Below are 18,721 nucleotides of genomic sequence, written 5' to 3' on the forward strand. Positions count from 1 at the left end.
GTAAGTATGAATTTCCTTTAGAAATTAGTGAATGGTTTAGAAATTTAGAGAATGGTTGACCCTTTGTCTCCTTGCTCGCCTCTAGCCTCAGCATGTTCTTTATTATTTCTCTGTAACACTTAAAAGAAGATCCAAGTTATAGATCCTAATGATCCAGCGGAATTCCCTGCTGTTCTACAGTCATGCTGGAATTCTGTTACTTTCACTATATACCAACTCTTTCTGAAATGTCTGAAATTCTTTGCCCTGCAGCAGAAGAAATGAGGGCATTTAATCATGTGACGTAGTACCAATGGCACAATTAGCCAAGCATTTTAGGGAAGAGCCTTGCACTCTGCTCTGAGCTCCTGCAGTTCCTACAGCCTTGCTGATGAAGAAAGGTCTGCATCGGGACAGGATGGGTTGTGGTATGAGGAAAGGTAACCTCTGTGCATCACCAGAGATTGAGCTGCAAATGTACCAGCCTCTCAGGTTTCGTGTCCTACCTTTTTCTCATAGTAAATGCTGATCAGAAACAGTATAGTCAAAAGTACTGCTCTGCCACCTATCCGTGGTTCATAAACAAGTTCATAAAGCTAACAGTCTCTTGGGCCTCGTTTACAGTAGTCTTGAGACAGCTTTACTGTATATCCTGTGGCTGAACTGGATCACAAAAGGGAGAATATGCCTAAGTCATCCTTGTTGCACCTCAAGCTTTATTTAGCATAACCTGGCCAACACTAGAAGTCAGATTCATTATTCCTGAAGATCAGTTCTTTCTGATCACAGAGTAGGGGTCTGACAGCCAGATGGACTTACCTAATTAATGTAATTGTGAAAGGGTAACAAAACGTTTCTGGTTCCTTTTAGGTCCTACTAGACGGAACCCCACCCAAAGTAGAGGGTATTCCAACAGGTCTCAAGGTCAGACTTATCCTATGAGAGCCGCACCACCTCCTCCTGGTAAGTCCTCCTAGCCTTGGGCGCAAAAACAAATTCCAAATTCAGGCTTTCGCTTTACTCTTTGTCATCTGGTAATTTTTACTCATTAAAAAAACATAGTAAAGGTTTAAAATCCTCTTTAAAAGATCCTGTCTGGAAAACATACATTGTAGGCATTTTATGAAGTGTATTGTTGGAGTCTGCAGACAATCAAACTGGTATTCCACTGGAGATATGCTGGTTGTCGTGGAGGCTGGCATGTTCAGCCACTTAGTATAAGACACTGAATCTAAAACTAACCCCGTAGGCTTTCTCCACTTTCCTTTCTAGGGTAAAAGCTATACCTTTACCAAGCCATAGACAATGCCTTGCAATGAAACTGCTTTCAGTGCCAATAAACAAGAGAATGCAATTTATGTCTCATTGTCCTACCCTGCTACGTCACAACTTTTGTGCGTGCTGAATGCTGAGACGTATCAGCTGGGCCAGTAAGCAGCGTGGCTTTTTCTGCATGGGATTGATGTCATTAGGGTGTTTCACTTCTGCCCTTGAGAGATACGATTAATTTAGCCTGTGAACTCAGAGGGGAGAACAATATTCCATTGACCCAACATTTCCCAAGTGTTTTTTTTTTTTACTTACACTCCCAGAGTATTTTTTTTTTAACAGAGAGTTCTCTTTCAGTCAGCTGCTGTTTACTGAGAAGCACAATGCTAATGATGTAAGCTGGGTGTGCAACCAGTCTTGGTCACTGAATTAACTAGGCAATTCCCAGTCCTACTAAAACCTCATAGCTGTATGAGTCAAACTAGGACTGCAGGATTTGCAAGAATTGCTTGTAGTAAAGTGGGAAATTACTGTAGTTAAAGGAGTTAACCTGTCTGCAAACACAGATAGTAAATGTTCATACAGGATGAGTTAAAGGAAGGAAAGTCTGTTTTAATATTTTCAAAAACCCTCTCAGCAGTTTTATAGCTACATGAAAAAGACAAAAAACATTGGTCAAGGAGCCTTGTGCCTGCAGACCAAGCCCAAACTTGCCTTATGTAGGTAAGGTAGTTTGGATGTAGATTTGCACACAAGTCCAAGGCACCAGTGGATGCCCATAACCTGCAGTATGGCCTTTTGTAATCATTTATCCCCTAGTGCTTATGACAGCTCCTGAACAGACATGTCAACAGAGAGTCCTAATTAGAAGAGCCTGCCTCTGTGTGCAGGAAGACACTGGGCTAACTTTCTGCATGGGATTGATGTTATCAGGGTGTTTCACCTCCGCCCTGGAGAGAAAAAATTAATTTAGCCTGTGAACTCTGAGGAGAGAACAATATTCTGTTGACCCACCATTTCCCACGTGTTCAACTGGGCAGTTGAACTAGAGGTTCATGGACCAGTGAAACCACACTGTAGTGTCCAGGCAGGATAAGTGTAACGACTGAAGATAAATGCTGTGTTGACCCTTATGCATTAGGGCATCATGTTTAAAAGGTGAGCAGAAGTCTTTCATACAGACTTCAAATCAATTACTATAACATGGGGGTTTTTGGGTTCCGTTTTTTTGTTGTTTGTTTTTTTTAAATTTAAACTTTTCTGTAAAGTAGCCAATTATAGCTGGAAAAATAAGATTGAAGACAGCTGTTACAAGAGTTCCAATTAGATTGTCCAGACTTTCAAGGAGTCTGAGGCAATTGCATGATTTGGGCACATTCCTCCTTGAAAGCCACAAACAATTCTCTCATCCTGCTCTCACAATGTGGGGAGGTAACACTGTGGGCCATCGTCCTTGATCATTTGAAATGTATTCTGCTATTTTCACATCTGTTTTGAAATTAATGGTCCAGTACCTGAACACACTGTTACGTATATGTTCAGAATAAAACAAACCTTTATTTATATAACCGTAATGTACGTACCATACTAGCGTGGGTCCCAAAGTGAGTTTTATCTGAGTTTTTGACTACTTAAGCTCTTCCACAGTATCGAGAGAATATCAGAAGCAAAGACCAGCTGTTGAATGTAGTAAGGTTTTTTCCAAGTGTCATGATTATGAATTCTCCTCTCTGCACAGCTATTCATTCTGCTAATTTTCAACAGGCATAATCACAAGGGAAAAAGAAGAGGATCACCTACGGCATTAACAAATCTGATTTTTAATATAAGCACAGCTCCCATTTTATTCAGTGGGGGTTTTAGGAATGTAAAGCATGCAGAATAGAGCTGCTTAGGCCCTGATCCTACAAGTAGCTCAGACATGGGTGGGTTTGTTTTAAATTCAAGTTAGAGGCATAATTATTTAAAGGCATTTACCCTTGTCATCACCTAGAAACTCCTTTTGAGCTATCAAAGTAGCAGCAAGGCTTTTAAAACAAACAAACAAACAACCAAACCAAACAACAAGAACAAAAAAACCGAACCCCCCCCCTTGCTTGTTAAAATAGACAAATATTTATAGCAACTTAAAAAACAGTCTACCCAGTATCCAGGGAGTTGGATGGAGTTTGAACTTTAAAAGAAAAAGAGACCCCCAGCAATTCTAGCTAGCTTTAGCTCAACCCTTATCTGGATAAAATTTTATGCGGTGTTTTAAATAGAGGTGCGGTGGTTACATGCTAGCTAACATTAACAAGGTTGAATTCAGCTGAGAGCAAATCCTCTTGTTTGCTTGTAACGTTCAAGGCACATGTCTCAAACTTGAGCACAAGTCCATGAAGACGTGAATCCAAAACAGATTGCCAGCAGACCTGAAACTGTATAAATCACACTTTTAAGATTGCAACACTATTTTGTTTTCAAATTCCTTGAATGCTGAGTCTCGCTGACAGCTGAATCTAACTGACAGCTGAGCCATCAACACAAGGAAAGGGTTACCTTTATTGTGCTGTAGTTTGGACTGGATGTGTTCACACTTTATTTACTTCCAGGTCAGCAGCAAAATGGAGTAATAAATCCCCCACAGCTTGTACCACTTCCCCATATCCCAGGAAATCAACGGGCCAGTCAGAAAAACCTGTATACAAATATGATGCGACCAACTTTACCACGGCAACTCTCAGGAGGATCAGGCAAGATTTCACAGCAACCAGAAAGCTTGGATTTCCTGAAAGTACCTGACCAAGGAGCAGCTGGGTAAGATTTTACATTAAATCTAAGGGGAAAAGAGCGTCAATTTTTGTAAATAGCTTCACACACACAAACTGTTCATGACTGATACACTTACATTGTGTACATAGATGACCAGATTGTGCTATTGAGCTGTACTCAAAAGTATCACCATCTTCCATAGGATTTCAAAACACATATTCCATCATAGGCCTTTAGGAATGGAGGTTGAACCAGTTCTAGTTTAATATCTTAAATTTGCATGGTACCTTCTACTTAAGGATATTAAGACACTTGGCAGAGTTTAACTAGGCCGCCTTTCCCTTCTGGTTTACAGATCATAAACAGTATATGTCTGCCCAGAAATGCTGGCTAGTAGTCCTTTTGTTTCAGCCCTGACTCCCGACTCATATACCAGACTTGTACTTCTTCTTAGGAGGAAGGCTTGGTAGCTTGACATTCAAGATTATTTCAGCATCATTTGGACTTCTAAGCTGCAGCCTTCCAGAATATGTTACTATGACAATCCTACAAGATTTGGGGATGGGCAGGTCTTATTGTTGTAACTAGGTATTTCCCAATAGCCAAGAGTCAGATGCATCAAAACAGTCACCAGAAGTAGCAGAAAGATGGAACCAAGAAATCAGGGCTTAGTAGAGGGAAGCAGAACAAGTTGTTCTCAACTCTGAAACCAGCTGCTCCAGATCTTGACTGAAAATCCAGAAGCAGGCAAAACCTCTGATTTGTGGAAATGAAGACAGAAGTCTTCTGTCAAATATTTACGGGACCTCAGTGCTCCAGAATGTTAAAGGCCTTACAAAATGTTAAGTTTTTCAGTGACTGAACAGTTACTACTTTAACTCAGCCCTTAAATTCCACCCTCTTGTAGAACATTAGTAGAGCTTTCCTGTAGTGGGAATTGGAGTGCCACTTCATTGTCAAAGACTGCTGCCTATTCAGCAATTCTAGCAAAAAAAGGAAATAATCTGGTTTTGAATAAGCAGTTTGTGTTTCTCCTTGCTGATGACTTCCTATTTGTATGATTTAATTCTGATGTAACCAAGTCTCAGAGAAATTACTATTAGTAACAGCTAGTTGTCCGAGAGCATATTAAATCAACAAGGAAAGTTACATTAGCAGATAGAATAAAAATCCACTGTGGTAAGGTGTAATAACTTTGCATAGTGATGGTTAGTGCAGACACAATTCTATAGTCCATAGCTCTTCAAGTAAACACACATGATAAATACCTCCTTGCTAAGTAGGAAAGCCCTGTGTATGTTGAACAAGCCATCATTCTTACATCTTCGTCCAAATAATATTAGGGGGAAAAACAAGAGGAAATTCAGACTTTTCCTGCCGAGAACTCTCTATTGGCAGGTTCTTAGTAAATTACAGTTCAATGTCCTCCTCAGCTTCTCTTCCTCCACATGGCCTCTCTCTTTCCTTCCCTTCCAACAGATTATTACCTCCCTCTGTAGTGAGGTAGCTTCGATCGCCCAGCCTCCGACAGACAGCTGGCTGGTAGCAGTTAGCTTTATGTTGCACCAGTGCCCTGACTGACTCATTGCAGAGTCTGAGCCTTTGCTTACCACCACAGCTAGAGCACCTGAAGGTAATGTAAAAGTTGGAAGTAAAACCAGAGACACTGCCATAGTAAAATTTTTGCCTAAGGAAGTGCGCCAGTATTTCAAAATCTCCCACGATCCCATGCTAATATTGCATTCTTTCACCCTTATCGTACATTGTCAACTGAAGTAATGCAGCAGTGACATGCCACATTCAAGGATTTTAGTTGTTGCTCACTAACACTTAAGCAGTCGTGATTTTTTTTACTCTGAGCTGTGAGTTGTGAGTCAAGCTCCCAGGCCTGACAGCAAATAATTTTGCCAAATATGGAAGAGCTTGCAGTTGAGATGAAGTCAAACTTTCACCAAGTTTCCACCTGACCCTCTGCAGCTCCTTAACGTATTTGTCCTCAGCCCTGGACTATTCTGAGGGATTAGATGGAACAGCTCAGTCCCCTTCTCCAGTGATCCACATGAATGCAGGTTTTTAGCAAGAGCAACTTTTTGTACCAACAGACCCTTCTCAGCTGTCAGTCAGTAGGCAAGCTCCTTAGCAGATGTTCTGCACTAAATTCTCCCGTGTGCCTAAGCATTCTTTTTTGTGTGTGATGCAACTGGCGTATGCATACTGACTTAGCTAGCATACTACTTGAAATGTTGCTTCTAGTGAGCATTAGACACCTCATAGAAAACAAATGGTAAGTTTAAGTGTACTCAGACTTCATAGATTTTCAGTATCAAAAGAAGAGCACAGGCTTCCTAAGTAGGAGCTTTCCAGTTACTAGACACAGAGTAGGGGTGGTCAGCCCTCCAGCAAAAACAGGCATGTACAAGAGTGTCTTTTCAGTTGTACTAATGGCAGTTAGTTTTCCCCACTGTGCACCAAGTGTTAGTCATAAGATACTGTAAGCATATTTAGAGCATTTTTCTGCTTAAGATTGGTCTTCAAATAAGAAAGAAATCAGAAACAAGTGGCTACTAGTGCTTATTTTAACCATTTCAAAACTGTCAGCACATGCTAATGCTTTCAGACACATTTCCATCTTTGTAAACTAATAACTTCCATGCCTTTAAGTGGTGAAATTCTCTCATCCTGTCTCAACTTATTCTGTTAAAGCTGTTTTGCTAATATTAGACTTTACTTTGTCTTCAGACTACGGTTCATTTAACAACAATAAAAACCAAACAGCCATAGGATAAAGCCATTGTGATTTCTGTCAGACAACTGGCTGACACATGCCTTACTGTAAAATGTAGCAGCCACCAAGTACATAATGAGATAGGAACTATCATGTTGGATTAAAAAGATCAGTTGCATCATACTGCAGTTCCTAATGCTATGGGTACACACCAACAACCCCATCTGTTTCAGTCTTAGGAGTTCACAGGGATGATTAGCACATAGTAAAGCTTCTATTACTTAGTTACTATTTTAAATGGCAATTATGATTGATGTAGTCCAAGGGAAGAAAAAAACCAACAAAACACACTGCATTAGAATGACATCTTCACTATCTGCCCCGGTTTTCACTGATAACCGTGTACGCTCACGAGTGGTAGAAAAAACCCCCACGAACAGCCACAGCAGTAATTGCAACGAGAACAAGCAGGGAACAGACATCCATCACTCCCCTCTGGACGGAGTTAGTGGAAGTCAAGCTTCTCTATAGGAAGCCACAAGTAAGACAAAAGAGCGCTTAGTAACATAGCTTATGAGTCTGAGGAAAGAGGTAGGGAGGGAGGAGGATGTTGGGGAGTGAGGGTTGGTTGTTTTGTTCTTTTAGTTTTGTTGTGGTTTGTGGGTTTTGGTTTGTTTTTTTTGTTTGTTTGGGGTTTTTTTCCTAAAACAAGTCACAGCTGTAGGCAAGATGGATGCTACTGTGTAAGGTAAGGGAACATCTAAAAAAGGTCTGGCAAAGTAATTTCTTAGACCTTAACATCCCAATGTGAGTTGCTGCCTGTCTAGCACACCCTGCAAGTTCACTGAATTGCATTTCCTGACGTGTAAAATAGTATTTTGGTCAGAAATGGTGGAAAGTGCCCACTCTGAGAGGAGCAGAGTGCAGCCCAACAAGGGTATCTTCAGGGGGGCATTTAAACAAGTAGGTAATAATTTGATTTTACATCTGTGTGACTTCAGAAAGTGGTGGGCTACTCTAGGAACTGGAGAATTTTGACACAGCATATTCAGTGCTTCGCTGATGGTAATACTACCATATTCTGAGCACGAAGTCAAAAGACCAATGGGTAATCGCCGTAAGATTAATACAACACAGTTACTGTCCCTACCAGTACTAACCGTTACCGAGGCATATTCCAGTAGATGTTTCCAAGCAGAAGGGAGTATTGCAACACCACCGACAGCGTCACTGGGTAAGCAGAACTGCTGTGCACAAAGACAGATCGGGGACAGTTCCCTCGGGGTAAACGCGGGGGGGAGCCCCCCCTCACGGGCAAACCAAGCGCCGCGGTTCTGGAAGGGCGGCTGGGCTGCGGCGGCCGCCGGGCCCTCGGCCCCCTTCCCGCGCTGCCGCCGCGGCTGCGCCCTCCCCGCGCGCCCCCTGCCGGCAGCCGCGAGCCTGCCACGCGCCCGGAGAGGGCGCTGCTGACCCGGCAGCTCGCTGAGCCGCTCGTTTCCCTGCGCCAGCACGTGGCCTTGCAAGGAAACCTGCACGCGAGTGAGTCAGCTGAGCATCACAAGGCCCCACCGTGGGTCTGGTCAACACTGATGCCTCCCCAGCAAAGCAAGGCGTGTTCCTTTTCATCACCCGCCGCCTCACTACCTGCAAACTGTTGTTGCCCTTGGCCAGCACAAGTATTAGGCATGCGACTGGTCCGAACGCTAATCTAGCCAAGTCAGCAGATCATTTCTCAAACAGACCAATTCCCAAAGCTAGGCCAAACAGAGTCAGGCTCACAAAGGCGTGGAGGAGGCAGGTATGCCCGGCCCCTGAGGGGTCTACTGTGGTTGCAGAAAAGCTGAGCTACTTTTCTAAGACTTGCTCCAAATTCTTTTATTTCCATACCTAGGTCTAGGTTTCACAATGTATCCTTTCACAAGCAAAGTCAATACGTGCTGAACAACAGGAGAAAACCCTCTCTCCCAGTAGATAAATTTAGAACCAAAATGCTGTTAACCCATACGTCAAAGTTCCTTTTCTGGTGCCGTTCACTGCACAAACCTAGAACTAGACAGAGACGTATTGACACAAAGTCAGTCTAGGACTTTGTGTAAGTAACTATAAACCTTTTCTGCAAGAGCTGTGTAATGGTAGCATGGCATTACGTGACACGGTCACGGTTCAGTCTCCTCCACGTCACTGCAACATTTTCATTCAGCACATCTATTTATTATTTATTTTAAACTGACCTATTGCATCTAATACCTGTTCTCTCTTCCAGCCTTTATTAGCTGATGAGCTGGCAAAATGCATTTCCTCCCTCTTTCCCCTTCCTAATCTTTGGAGTGGTCACAGCTGTGACAAAGAGTTTGTGCAGCATCTCCCCTGCTGCTTCAGAGTTGACTATAACAGACCAAGTCCATAGACTGCCCTGGAATCTGAGGCAACTTAAAAGAGATGCAGTCTCTCTTACAGCTTAGTCACAAGAATGGTAAAGTAGCAAGCCTGTGAGCTAGAACTTTGGTTTTTTTTAATACTGGAAACCAAATCCCTGGTGAAGTTGGGGCACGGGGAGAGGCAGACTAAGCTGCGTAGATGCCAGGATATGCATGAACTGCATGTGCACATTTGTTTACATTCCAGCGTGAGCACTAAAATGTCTTCCGTGCATTTGAACTGCTGTTTGGAAGTACCTCTTCATCCATTTCAGTAGGAAAGAAATGGCAACTCTGTCCCTTTCACAGGGAAGTCTAACACTGCTATTTTTAATTGTTGTGACATTCAAGAGAATCCTTTTTCCCTTGTTCTGTGATATTCTTTGGAATTAATTCATTAGGACAGAGGGGTTGATAAAACTTGGGTTCAAGTCACAAGCTTTGAAGGATGTTAACATTTTTTTCTCCCATTAGTGTTCGCAGGCAGACGACAAACCGACCGCCACCAGCTGGAGGGAGGCCTAAACCACAGCCGAAACCTAAGCCTCAGGTACCACAGTGCAGGGCACTGTATGCATATGATGCTCAGGACACAGATGAACTTAGCTTTAATGCCAACGACGTGATTGATATAATTAAAGAAGGTACGTACCGATCAAAGGTTTTGTTACTTAAGGACTAATCTTGAAGGACACTGTCATAAGTAGCTAAGACATGACTCTCTGAGCCACCCCACACTTCACTTACTTTCCCTTATTAGGCTTGCACATTCCTATGATAGCTCAGGGAGCAGAGAAGTCTCCACACCCACAGCCATCAAACCTGTGCACTTAAAAGCATGTCAGGGGCAGATCAATGACATACGCATTACTTGGTACTGCAGAGCTGTAAAATCTAGTTAGAGAGTAATTCTGTCACAGGCTTGGGCTGAAAATTAGCCTAAACCACAGCTATAGCACAAGAACCAAAAAGTAATAAAACAGTTCCAACTCTTCAGGTCTCCAAAGCAACCTCATAAGACTAGCAAGCTCGCATTCTCCACATCACTTCTCCCCAGTCCTTCACAAGGCAGCTCTCGCTGCGCGGGACAGCTTTGCAAGCCTGCCTCAGAAAGTAGACAGAAAGGTTTATTTTGCTTTCTTTGTCATAGATCCTTCTGGCTGGTGGACGGGAAGACTACGAGGGAAACAAGGTCTGTTTCCCAACAATTACGTCACCAAGATATAAAAGACTGTCAGACAAAAATTGGCATGAAGTTACCAGTGGTTGAAGATGTTTTCCCTCGCCTTCAGGACACTGTTCTTCTGAGATCTGCCATTCTCAGCAGTATTTTTACCAGTCAAGTTGTATATGAGCAGGAAGAAAATTGCCCACAGCACAGACTTTGATCTTTTCTCTCCGAAGCATACAGCAGTGGACATACCGACCAATTATTTATTATATTTAAAAGCTGTTTTTAACACCTAGGAAGTGAAGAATGCTCAAACCTACCATCTTCCTGAAACAGAAAGGTGCTTTGCAGTCTGGGGCCAGGGACTTTGGAAGTGGTGTATTTAATAAGTGCCTTCAGGTGAATATCAGTAACCTTCTTAATTATCTACTGAAGATAATGCTAAATGCACATTTCTTCTAATGCAGATCATTCTGGGGAACGTGTTAAGTATGCTGCTACATGTCAAAAAGATTTAGGCTCATTTGGGATATTGCCATCTAAAAACCTACGGTGATGGTGTATTTAATTCTGTACAGAGTTGCAATGGAATTGGTTTGTTTGCTGATGTGTTTAGGGACTCCAACAGGCACTGTAAGAAGTTAAAACGGAAAACCACATAGTACTGTATGCTAAGCAATGTTGCCTTCTTCAGGATTTATATTATAATATGGCTGGCCCATGTTAGATTTACGTTTAATGCTCTGTTATAAGAAATGTCTTTTGCAGAGCTGTACAGTTATAGAAACAGATCATATACTGTATATAAAAACTGAATATGATAGAAAAATGTATGAATGTATGATGTAGTATTCCACTGTTCTTATTCATGAAGTAGTTCTACTAGAATTTTTATGCCAGGTACTTAGAGATATGCACTACTACTTTTAGACGGCAAAAGCATTGCTGCTTACGTCTGCCTCCCACACCAGAGTGGCTGTTGCTTGCCATACAGTTATCAGCATTCATGCTTTGCCTTCTGAACCTCCATAAAATAAAACACAAGAAGCAGTTAGCTGAACAGGTCTGTTCTCTGTGCAGTTTGCTTTCAGTTACGTATACAAATGGATCCCTTCACAACGTCTCTTGCATTTTACTTCCACTGATTTCTAAAGAAAAAAAATCCCCTTCCTTTGCTCCAAACCAAACCATTTTCTCTATGCCCAGCTGAAGTGCGGTGCATTACATTTTTTCTTGTTAAGAGCAGGTAAAAAAAACCCTGCGTATGTTGATATTAAGAATTTGCATAAGCTTTAAAATACAGCTAAAAGTCTTGAATTCCCTCCCTCCTAAACCATTGCCTAAGCTTAATTTAGGTACACTTAAACTCCATATCCATTAAGAGATAACTGACTGTAGAAGCTGTGTCTGGAAGCAGCTTACCTGGAGTACTGCATCCAGCTCTGGAGCCCTCAGTACAAGGATGACATGGACCTGCTGGAGAGGGTCCAGAGGAGGGCCACAAAAATGATCAGAGGGGTGGAACGCCTCTGCTATGAGGAAAGGCTGAAAGAGCTGGGGTTGTTCAGCCTGGAGAAGAGAAGGCTGTGGGGAGACCTTATTGCGGCCTTTCAATGCTTAAAGGGGGCCTACAAGAAAGATGGGGATAGTCTTTTTAGTAAGGCTTGCTGTAACAGGACAAAGGGTAATAGTTTTAAACTAAAGGAGGACAGATTTAGACTGAACAGAAGGAAGAAAATTTTCATGATGATGGTGGTGAAACACTGAAGCAGGTTGCCCAGAGAGGTGGTAGATGCCCCATCCTTGGAAACATTCAAGGCCAGGCTGGGTGGGGCTCTGAGCAACCTGATCTGGTTGTGGATGTCCCTGCCCCCCTGCAGAGGGGGATGGACTAGATGGCCTTTAAAGGTCCCCTGCATCCCAAAGCATTCTATGATTCTATGAAGCTAGAAACCAGCTAGGGCCTCAGGCCAGGGGAGGAATCATACACACACATGGGACCAAGCATGTTTTTCGGAAGACCATTTGCAGTAAGTGCTAGGCTTTGCTTTGCTTACCTATCCTACAGGAGAGAAAAGTCTCCTGCTTGAGAAGATAAAAATCAGTAGCTTCAACATCCTTCCCCCAGGGGGAGCATTGAGGTCTAGGCCATTTTTGTAGTATTGGGTATTTTTGTAGTATTGCAGCATTCTGCATCAGGGCCAGCACACTCATGAAGACAAGACACTGGGAGAAGGGAGGTAATGAGTTCAGTATAACTTCGAGAATACCTAAGGGTCTGTAACAACATTACTTACATAGTACTAAGTTAACAAATAGCCTTAAATGAGGTATTGAGGCAGAAAAGTTGCACTAGTTACTTACATGCTTGTATTCCTTGAGCATATAGATACCGATGTTTATTAGAAACAAAGACAAAAGGAAAGCAAAATGTTAAAGTGATAAGGAAGAATCTACTTATGGTGGGTTTGACTGTATTCTCCCAGGTATGGAGGTTTAGTGGAGGGCAAAAAGAACCAAAAGAGGTGGGGGGTGGGTGAGTGAACAGGCAAGGAAAAGATAGGGTTTCTTTTTTTCCCCAAGAAGTGGAGCAGGTTTTAAGAGCTGAGTTGATTAAAAAAAGGTCTCATCCCTACAATTCCACATCTACAGATCCTGCACACAGTGGTTAGCATTAGAGACTTAGAATTTTCCTGCCTTAGCTCCGTTTGTTTAGGTACACGAAGATAGAGAACCCGTTGACCTATGTTCACCTAAACACAAAGATTTACAAGGCTAATATCTGTTACAGCCACCCTGCTTCTTTCCCCAAACGTGAAGGCAACAAACTACAAAAAAGAAATTCCTGTATAGTTCTCTGGGACAAGGCACTGAAATAATGTACATATTCAGTATCCTTTAAGGTACACCAAGAAAAGATGAACTGTCTGCCTGCTCTTTCTTACCTTAAGAGTGAAAACAAGTTACTAAATATAATCACTATAAAGCCTGGAGATTCTCACTGGAAACAAGCACCGAGAAGAATCATCCACATCTAACTGCAAGTTGTATCAATCACCTATTTAGTCAAATGTCCTGCTGGACACCAGATTGCAGACATATCTAGGTAGTGCCTTAAAGATTCACAGTTACAGTACTTTTTTTTTTTTTTTTTTTTTTGTAAAAAAAGAGAGGATCTTTATTTCTAGGTAGTTGTATTACAAAGCAAGTTTAAAATTTCACCTTCCGAGTGAGTCTGAACTGTCTATGGTAAGGCTGGCATGCTATGTACAAAGAGCAGTAGTTTTTGCCTCAATAGGCAAACGAGGACAAAGTGCATGTACCATCAAGACTTGGCTGCCCAGCATTATCCTAAGAGTGATGAAGCCAGGTCCTTGATTATCTTGCCATTCAGCTGAGGGATTGTGCTGACCATCAGTAGTCGGTTACTTGCATACTTGCTCTTTATAGCCTGCAGAGGTAGGGGAACAGCGTTACAAAAGATTTACACATACAGTATTTAAGTTCGGGCAGATAATTTTGGATAATTAGCCTGACTGCTTGGACAACAAGCAAACAAACAAACAAGGTTAGAAGTGAAACAGCTTGCAAAGTAGCAAGAGCACAGTTTGTCTAAAACATTTTGAAGTTAGTACTAACACAACATCCTCTCTCAGGCTTGTCAGAATAGCACGTGCTTTAAGACAACGTACAAAACATTTACCTAAGGAGTTACAATATGAGGCAAAGGTATTTCTAAAACATTAAAAAGAAGATTTAAGTAGTTATACTTACAGTATATTTTGTTAACTTCTCATTTACTTTGACCACGTTCTTGGCCATATGTTTCATAGCCACCACAAGATTGTCTTCTGTATACCCAGTGTAGTACTGCTGCTTTGTACCCTGCAGCGTAACAGTGAGACATTTGAGATCTCTGAAGTTGCTCAAGGCACAGTCACTTCAGGCAGCAAATGCCCTAAGCTTCATGCGCTAGCCTTCAGTGCTAGGAACTGTATGTAGTACTGTCAGTCTAGGCGACAGATCCAGAATAACTTCTGGTGTGCAGCAGAAGTCCAGACACATCAATGCCAAGAACCACTTTTCTACACTGCGCAGAAAGGTAAAAGAAGCGACCCTTGCAAGAGTAGTCACTAGTTGAATTACAGTTCACTATTCGTGGTCTACGATTTCATTATTCTACATGTACTGCGAGAATTATGAAAAATCTACCTTTATTTACAGTGTGGCCTTCTGTAACTCAATACTGTCAAGAGAAAAATCCTTTCATACCACAGTGTTCACATAGAAAAAGATAGTAAGTTTTTAGTGGTATATTCATTTTTCTACCCACAACTATGCATCAGGCTGTCCAACTGCCATTTGATCACCAGCATTATTACCAACCTAAACACAGTTTTCTAAAGTAGTTGTTTTAATGGTTCAATTCAATCGACTGAAGGTAAAAACTCCTAATGACGAGTTTGATTAAAATACTTACCCATTTGTTAGTTCCCAGAACCTTTTGGGACAAGCATAATGCAGCAGCTGCAATCTCTGAAGGACGATGGTGAACCATGTCGTAGTCTATCAGCGTCAGCTCCATTAGGTATTTTGCTAGCGTGTGTTCCTTACCGTCAGCCTACCAGATTGAGAGCTTGTTAATCCACAAAGTTTCACTTCACCTTATCATAATTCAGGATTATTTATTGTATTCATTAACTGACAAAACAAAAATAGTCAACAAAATCTTTATTAAGGTCTAGGGACCATACTCTCTAGCAGGCACGCATCTCAAAATTGAGAGCAGAGTCCAAACCAGTCTAGCCTAGCAGCCATTTGGAATTTAGACACAAAGTCAAGTGAGGGATTTTAACAGAAAACTGCAGTATCAGGCACTGCTGTGCCCAACTAGGGATACAAGTGCTCCCTCTGGAATACACTAAGGGGGGAGGGGGAAGGTGTAAAATGACTTAAGGAGATCCTTATTAAAGCAGTCAGCTAACTTCACAAGTTACCTAGTGGTCTGTTGAGGTAATTGAAGCTCACTTCAAGTGTGGGCAGTTCACTCGAGTGTAACTACTGAGGTGGGAAAAAAGGGTCAGGTCAAAGAGAAAGCTTACCTTTTGGTTCTTAATACAACATTTGCATCCAAAAATTATGAAGCACTGCAACACTGCTCCCCTTTTACTAGGGAATACCCTGACCCCAGACAAAAGATACTCTAAAAGCAAGGGTTCTGTTCTAGGTATGTTTAGTTTACTCTAACAGTAAAATTACTGCCACTAAGACTGAACACAGGCCCCAGTAAATACAAACATGAACAGCTACTGGCTGCCACAGTGATGTTGTCATGTTACTCCACACGGTGGAGTTTCACAGCTGAATATTTCTTGATCCAGCACGTAAGCAGAAAGCAACTAAGATCACATGATAAAAACGCCAGAAGCAATCCTGATAAGACTTTACACATACAGGAAACTGCTAGATAACGAGGACAAGTACCCACCTCCCCAGCTTTTGATGCTCTTCTTAAGAAGTGAATTGGAAGAGGTCGTCCCAAATTGAAGTCTAACTCTTTAAGAATCATAATCTCCATTTCTCTAACTTCATTATCAGTGTAGGCATTGTCAGTAATGTAAACAAAGTCTGCTACATCAGGAGAGTGCATCTCTTCATATTTTGAAGCTAGAAACAATGCTGCTACACCCACCAGCTGAAGGCTCCTACGAGGTACTAGCCGACTCTGCAATGTAGGAATTTAAGAAGTAGACCCCAAAATGTCAAACTCTAGATAAACAGATTCTAATTTATCAGTTTAAAATACCAGTATGACAGTGCTCATTCTTATAACATAAATGAGATTTTCCACTTCGAATAAGAAGTGTCCCTAATAATGACAGGCTCAAAGAGGACGGCAGCCTCAGAGTTAAGATGCTACATTTTACAGAGCTCTTAACAAAGAGCAGATTTCATAGGTTCTTAAATTTATAAAGAAAGGATAAATCCTAAACTCCTTTAAAAGCATAGTCATTGAAAAAGTCTCCTAATCCAAACATGAGTTGAAAAATATCTTACTTACTTGTAAGAAGCGATCAATAAGTGCAACACACATATACAGTGTTTCCTGCAAAAGCGCGAATCTTGAGTGGACCTGGACAAGCCAGTCAACTAAAATTGCACGCATACGCCCATTGATCGTCTTCCCGTCCAGGTAATGTGGGCGGACCGATTGCTGCAGCTGTTGGAGAAAGAGCTGTGTGAGCAACAAGATTAACACTATACTGCAGAAGGACAAACTCAGTACATCATACCTCGAGCTCTCTGAGATACAGATAGATATCTTTTACATAGTCACTACACAGCTGGGGATTCCCCCAGTCCTCAGCATCAATGTCTTCTACGTTGTTGAGCAACACATCAGAGAAGGCTTGGCACAAATCCTTTTCTTGCACAGACACATCCATAGGGACAGGAGACAGAACCTAAGGAACAGATCATAGTGCTTACATATCTACTGTTTAAGCTGCAATGTTCCTTCATTTTCACATTTTTCCAGTTACTAATACAATTTCTTAAGATAAAAGAACTTGAAACTGAGCTTACAATTCTAGTATGGCAAGGTTTCACCAAGATGCTGTACAGTCAGTCTCAGAAGACCTTCTAGTAATTGCCAGCTAAAGCAGAAACTTCATCCAGTACTTCAACAGCTAGTTCTGCCACTTTAATGTTAGCCTTTAAGCACAACATGCATTAAACCACAACCTCAGTACAGAGGCTTTGCTTTTTCAGCAGGGAAATGAGATACATCCATAGATAAACTATTCTGAAGTTAGCACTCTGAGTTGCAAATCGAATTAAGAATCAGAACAGTATCATTACTTCCTACCTTTGGAACACCAGTTTCTTTGAGTGATCGATTCACAGCAGCTGGAGGTTTAGGCAGTACAGTTACATTTGTCATCTTACTAGGTCCTTTCGTAGGCTTTATAGGTGCTTTGGAGTATTCTGTTTTCTGTAGCGAAAACAATTACTATTAGTACAGAGCTAGTAATCCATCTTTTCCTTATAGATAGATTTCAAATGTTCCTTTACCTTAGCTATACGTGTTCCTCTTGTTGCAACTTTATTTCCTATTTCTTCCAAAGCACCCCTTTTGACAGTAAGGTGAGTTTTGGCTCTACTTTTTTCAGTCACAGCATTCTCCACCCCTCTAGTGACCTAAAACAATAAAATTGCAGCTTAAGAGTCAGAGACCAACTTTATTTAATTTTCAGATGCCTACCTCCATTATACACTTACCACCACTGTACCGGTGTACCTCTGTGCATGCCATCCATTACTCAAGCAGTTTTTATTTCCTGCCCATTCACCCATGCTCAGAGGAAGAAGTCTCCTCTGTATAGGTTTCAGGCAGTACTGCACTCTCTGAAACTGTGGTGCAAGATTAGAGCAATGCACCCTATCTCATTCTGACAACTCTCTAACGTTAGAGTGCTTAGCTATTTATTGTATTTACACGCTTTGTAACTACAGCAGTATTCCCATGAAAATGAACAAGGCAATTTCTCTGTTACATACATACCAGGTAAATAGAAGAGTTACGCATACAAAAATAAACATCCTTTGTTATGCACAGTAAAGGAAGAGAAAAAGGTTCCGGTGAAGTTTAGTTTAAACCATGAGACAGTCACCATAGAAAAGAGGTTCTTGTATTCCATTCCTGCACCTTCCCGTGAAGGCGCTTTAGTTTTCTCCCCTCCTCCCGCACACCCTCCCCGCACTCTGAGGGGGAGGAGCAGGCGGCCAAGGCCCGGTGCAAGCTGAGGGGGGGCACCAGGCGAAGCGCCCGTGCCCTCCAACCCCGGGGGAGGAGGGCAGCGCGCACCCCCTCACCACCGCTCCCTCAAAGTCAGCCCGGCTTCGGTCCCCTCCGCGCCACTGCGGCCGCCGCCCGCACCCGCAAAAGCACAGGGGGTCCCGGCCAGACACAGCGCTGAGAGCCGCCGCCCCGCCCCCCCCGCTGGAAGGCAGAGCCGGCTCCGGCCCGCCCGCGCCGCGGCCCCGGCGCTCAGCTGCCCGAGGGAAAGAGCGGCAGGGCGGCGGGCGGCTCTCCCCCTCCCGCCGGCCCGGCTCCCGCCCGCGGCGCACACAGTACTCACAGGGGCGCGGCGCGAGGCCGGCAGCGCCATGGGCACGGAGAGGCGGGGAGGCCGCAGCCGCTCGTACCGCTCTTCTCAGACGCCACGCACTCACTCTCCAACGGAACCAGCTACTGCTACCTCGTGCCGCCCCGGCTGCCTTTAAACCCCCTCCCGCCCGCCTATTGGACAGCTTCGTACGATGCACGTGCTCGATTGGTCCGCCTTCTCGGCCCCTCCCCAAACAGGAAGCGGCCTGAGCCACCGCCAGCGAGCCCCGCCCTCTCAG

The 18,721-nt window shown here is 42.8% G+C and overlaps 2 protein-coding genes across 4 annotated transcripts in view; one reads left to right on the forward strand and one right to left on the reverse strand.

Annotated features, from left to right (window-relative positions):
* The window catches only part of MYO1E (myosin IE), a 95,651-nt gene extending 84,279 nt beyond the window's left edge, over nucleotides 1–11,372 (forward strand). Inside the window, exons 25-28 of the mRNA XM_087745401.1 lie at nucleotides 850–942; nucleotides 3,840–4,044; nucleotides 9,616–9,785; nucleotides 10,292–11,372. Of these exons, the coding sequence (XP_087601527.1) occupies nucleotides 850–942; nucleotides 3,840–4,044; nucleotides 9,616–9,785; nucleotides 10,292–10,368 (545 nt within the window). The 3' untranslated portion in view covers nucleotides 10,369–11,372. The remainder of the gene's footprint in view (nucleotides 1–849; nucleotides 943–3,839; nucleotides 4,045–9,615; nucleotides 9,786–10,291) is intronic.
* CCNB2 (cyclin B2) lies at nucleotides 818–18,581 on the reverse strand. Of its 3 annotated transcripts, XR_015701678.1 has the most exons (14): nucleotides 18,454–18,581; nucleotides 17,387–17,512; nucleotides 17,181–17,306; nucleotides 16,606–16,776; nucleotides 16,374–16,532; nucleotides 15,801–16,037; nucleotides 14,793–14,933; nucleotides 14,087–14,197; nucleotides 13,636–13,763; nucleotides 12,370–12,538; nucleotides 11,735–11,940; nucleotides 3,787–3,925; nucleotides 2,832–3,665; nucleotides 818–957 (listed from the first exon to the last, which is right to left on the reverse strand). XR_015701678.1 is itself a non-coding variant. In XM_087745422.1 (9 exons), the coding sequence occupies exons 1-9, from the start codon at nucleotides 18,481–18,483 to the stop codon at nucleotides 13,659–13,661; spliced, it is 1,206 nt and encodes a 401-aa protein (XP_087601548.1). In that variant the 5' UTR covers nucleotides 18,484–18,581; the 3' UTR covers nucleotides 13,452–13,658. The 3 variants fall into 3 exon arrangements, 1 of the variants encoding a protein (XP_087601548.1); XR_015701679.1 differs by lacking the exons at nucleotides 11,735–11,940; nucleotides 12,370–12,538 and having other exon boundaries at nucleotides 821–957; XM_087745422.1 differs by lacking the exons at nucleotides 818–957; nucleotides 2,832–3,665; nucleotides 3,787–3,925; nucleotides 11,735–11,940; nucleotides 12,370–12,538 and having other exon boundaries at nucleotides 13,452–13,763.
* Between the last annotated feature and the right edge of the window lie 140 nt (nucleotides 18,582–18,721).

This window comes from Nipponia nippon, unplaced genomic scaffold (assembly GCF_047370975.1).
Source record: "Nipponia nippon isolate SJK-2023a ecotype South Korea unplaced genomic scaffold, ASM4737097v1 scaffold_9, whole genome shotgun sequence".
Lineage (NCBI taxonomy): Eukaryota > Metazoa > Chordata > Aves > Pelecaniformes > Threskiornithidae > Nipponia > Nipponia nippon.

Bases quoted from the DNA above. Each gene is read 5' to 3' on its own strand.
- CCNB2 (XM_087745422.1), bottom strand. From the start codon at position 18,483: ATGGCGCTGCCGGCCTCGCGCCGCGCCCCT. The intron at 17,307-17,386 runs GTAAAGGAACAT...TTTTCGCTACAG, and splicing joins GAGGAACACGTATAGCTAAG to AAAACAGAATACTCCAAAGC. The intron at 14,198-14,792 runs GTAAGTATTTTA...GTTACGCTGCAG, and splicing joins TTCTGGGAACTAACAAATGG to GGTACAAAGCAGCAGTACTA.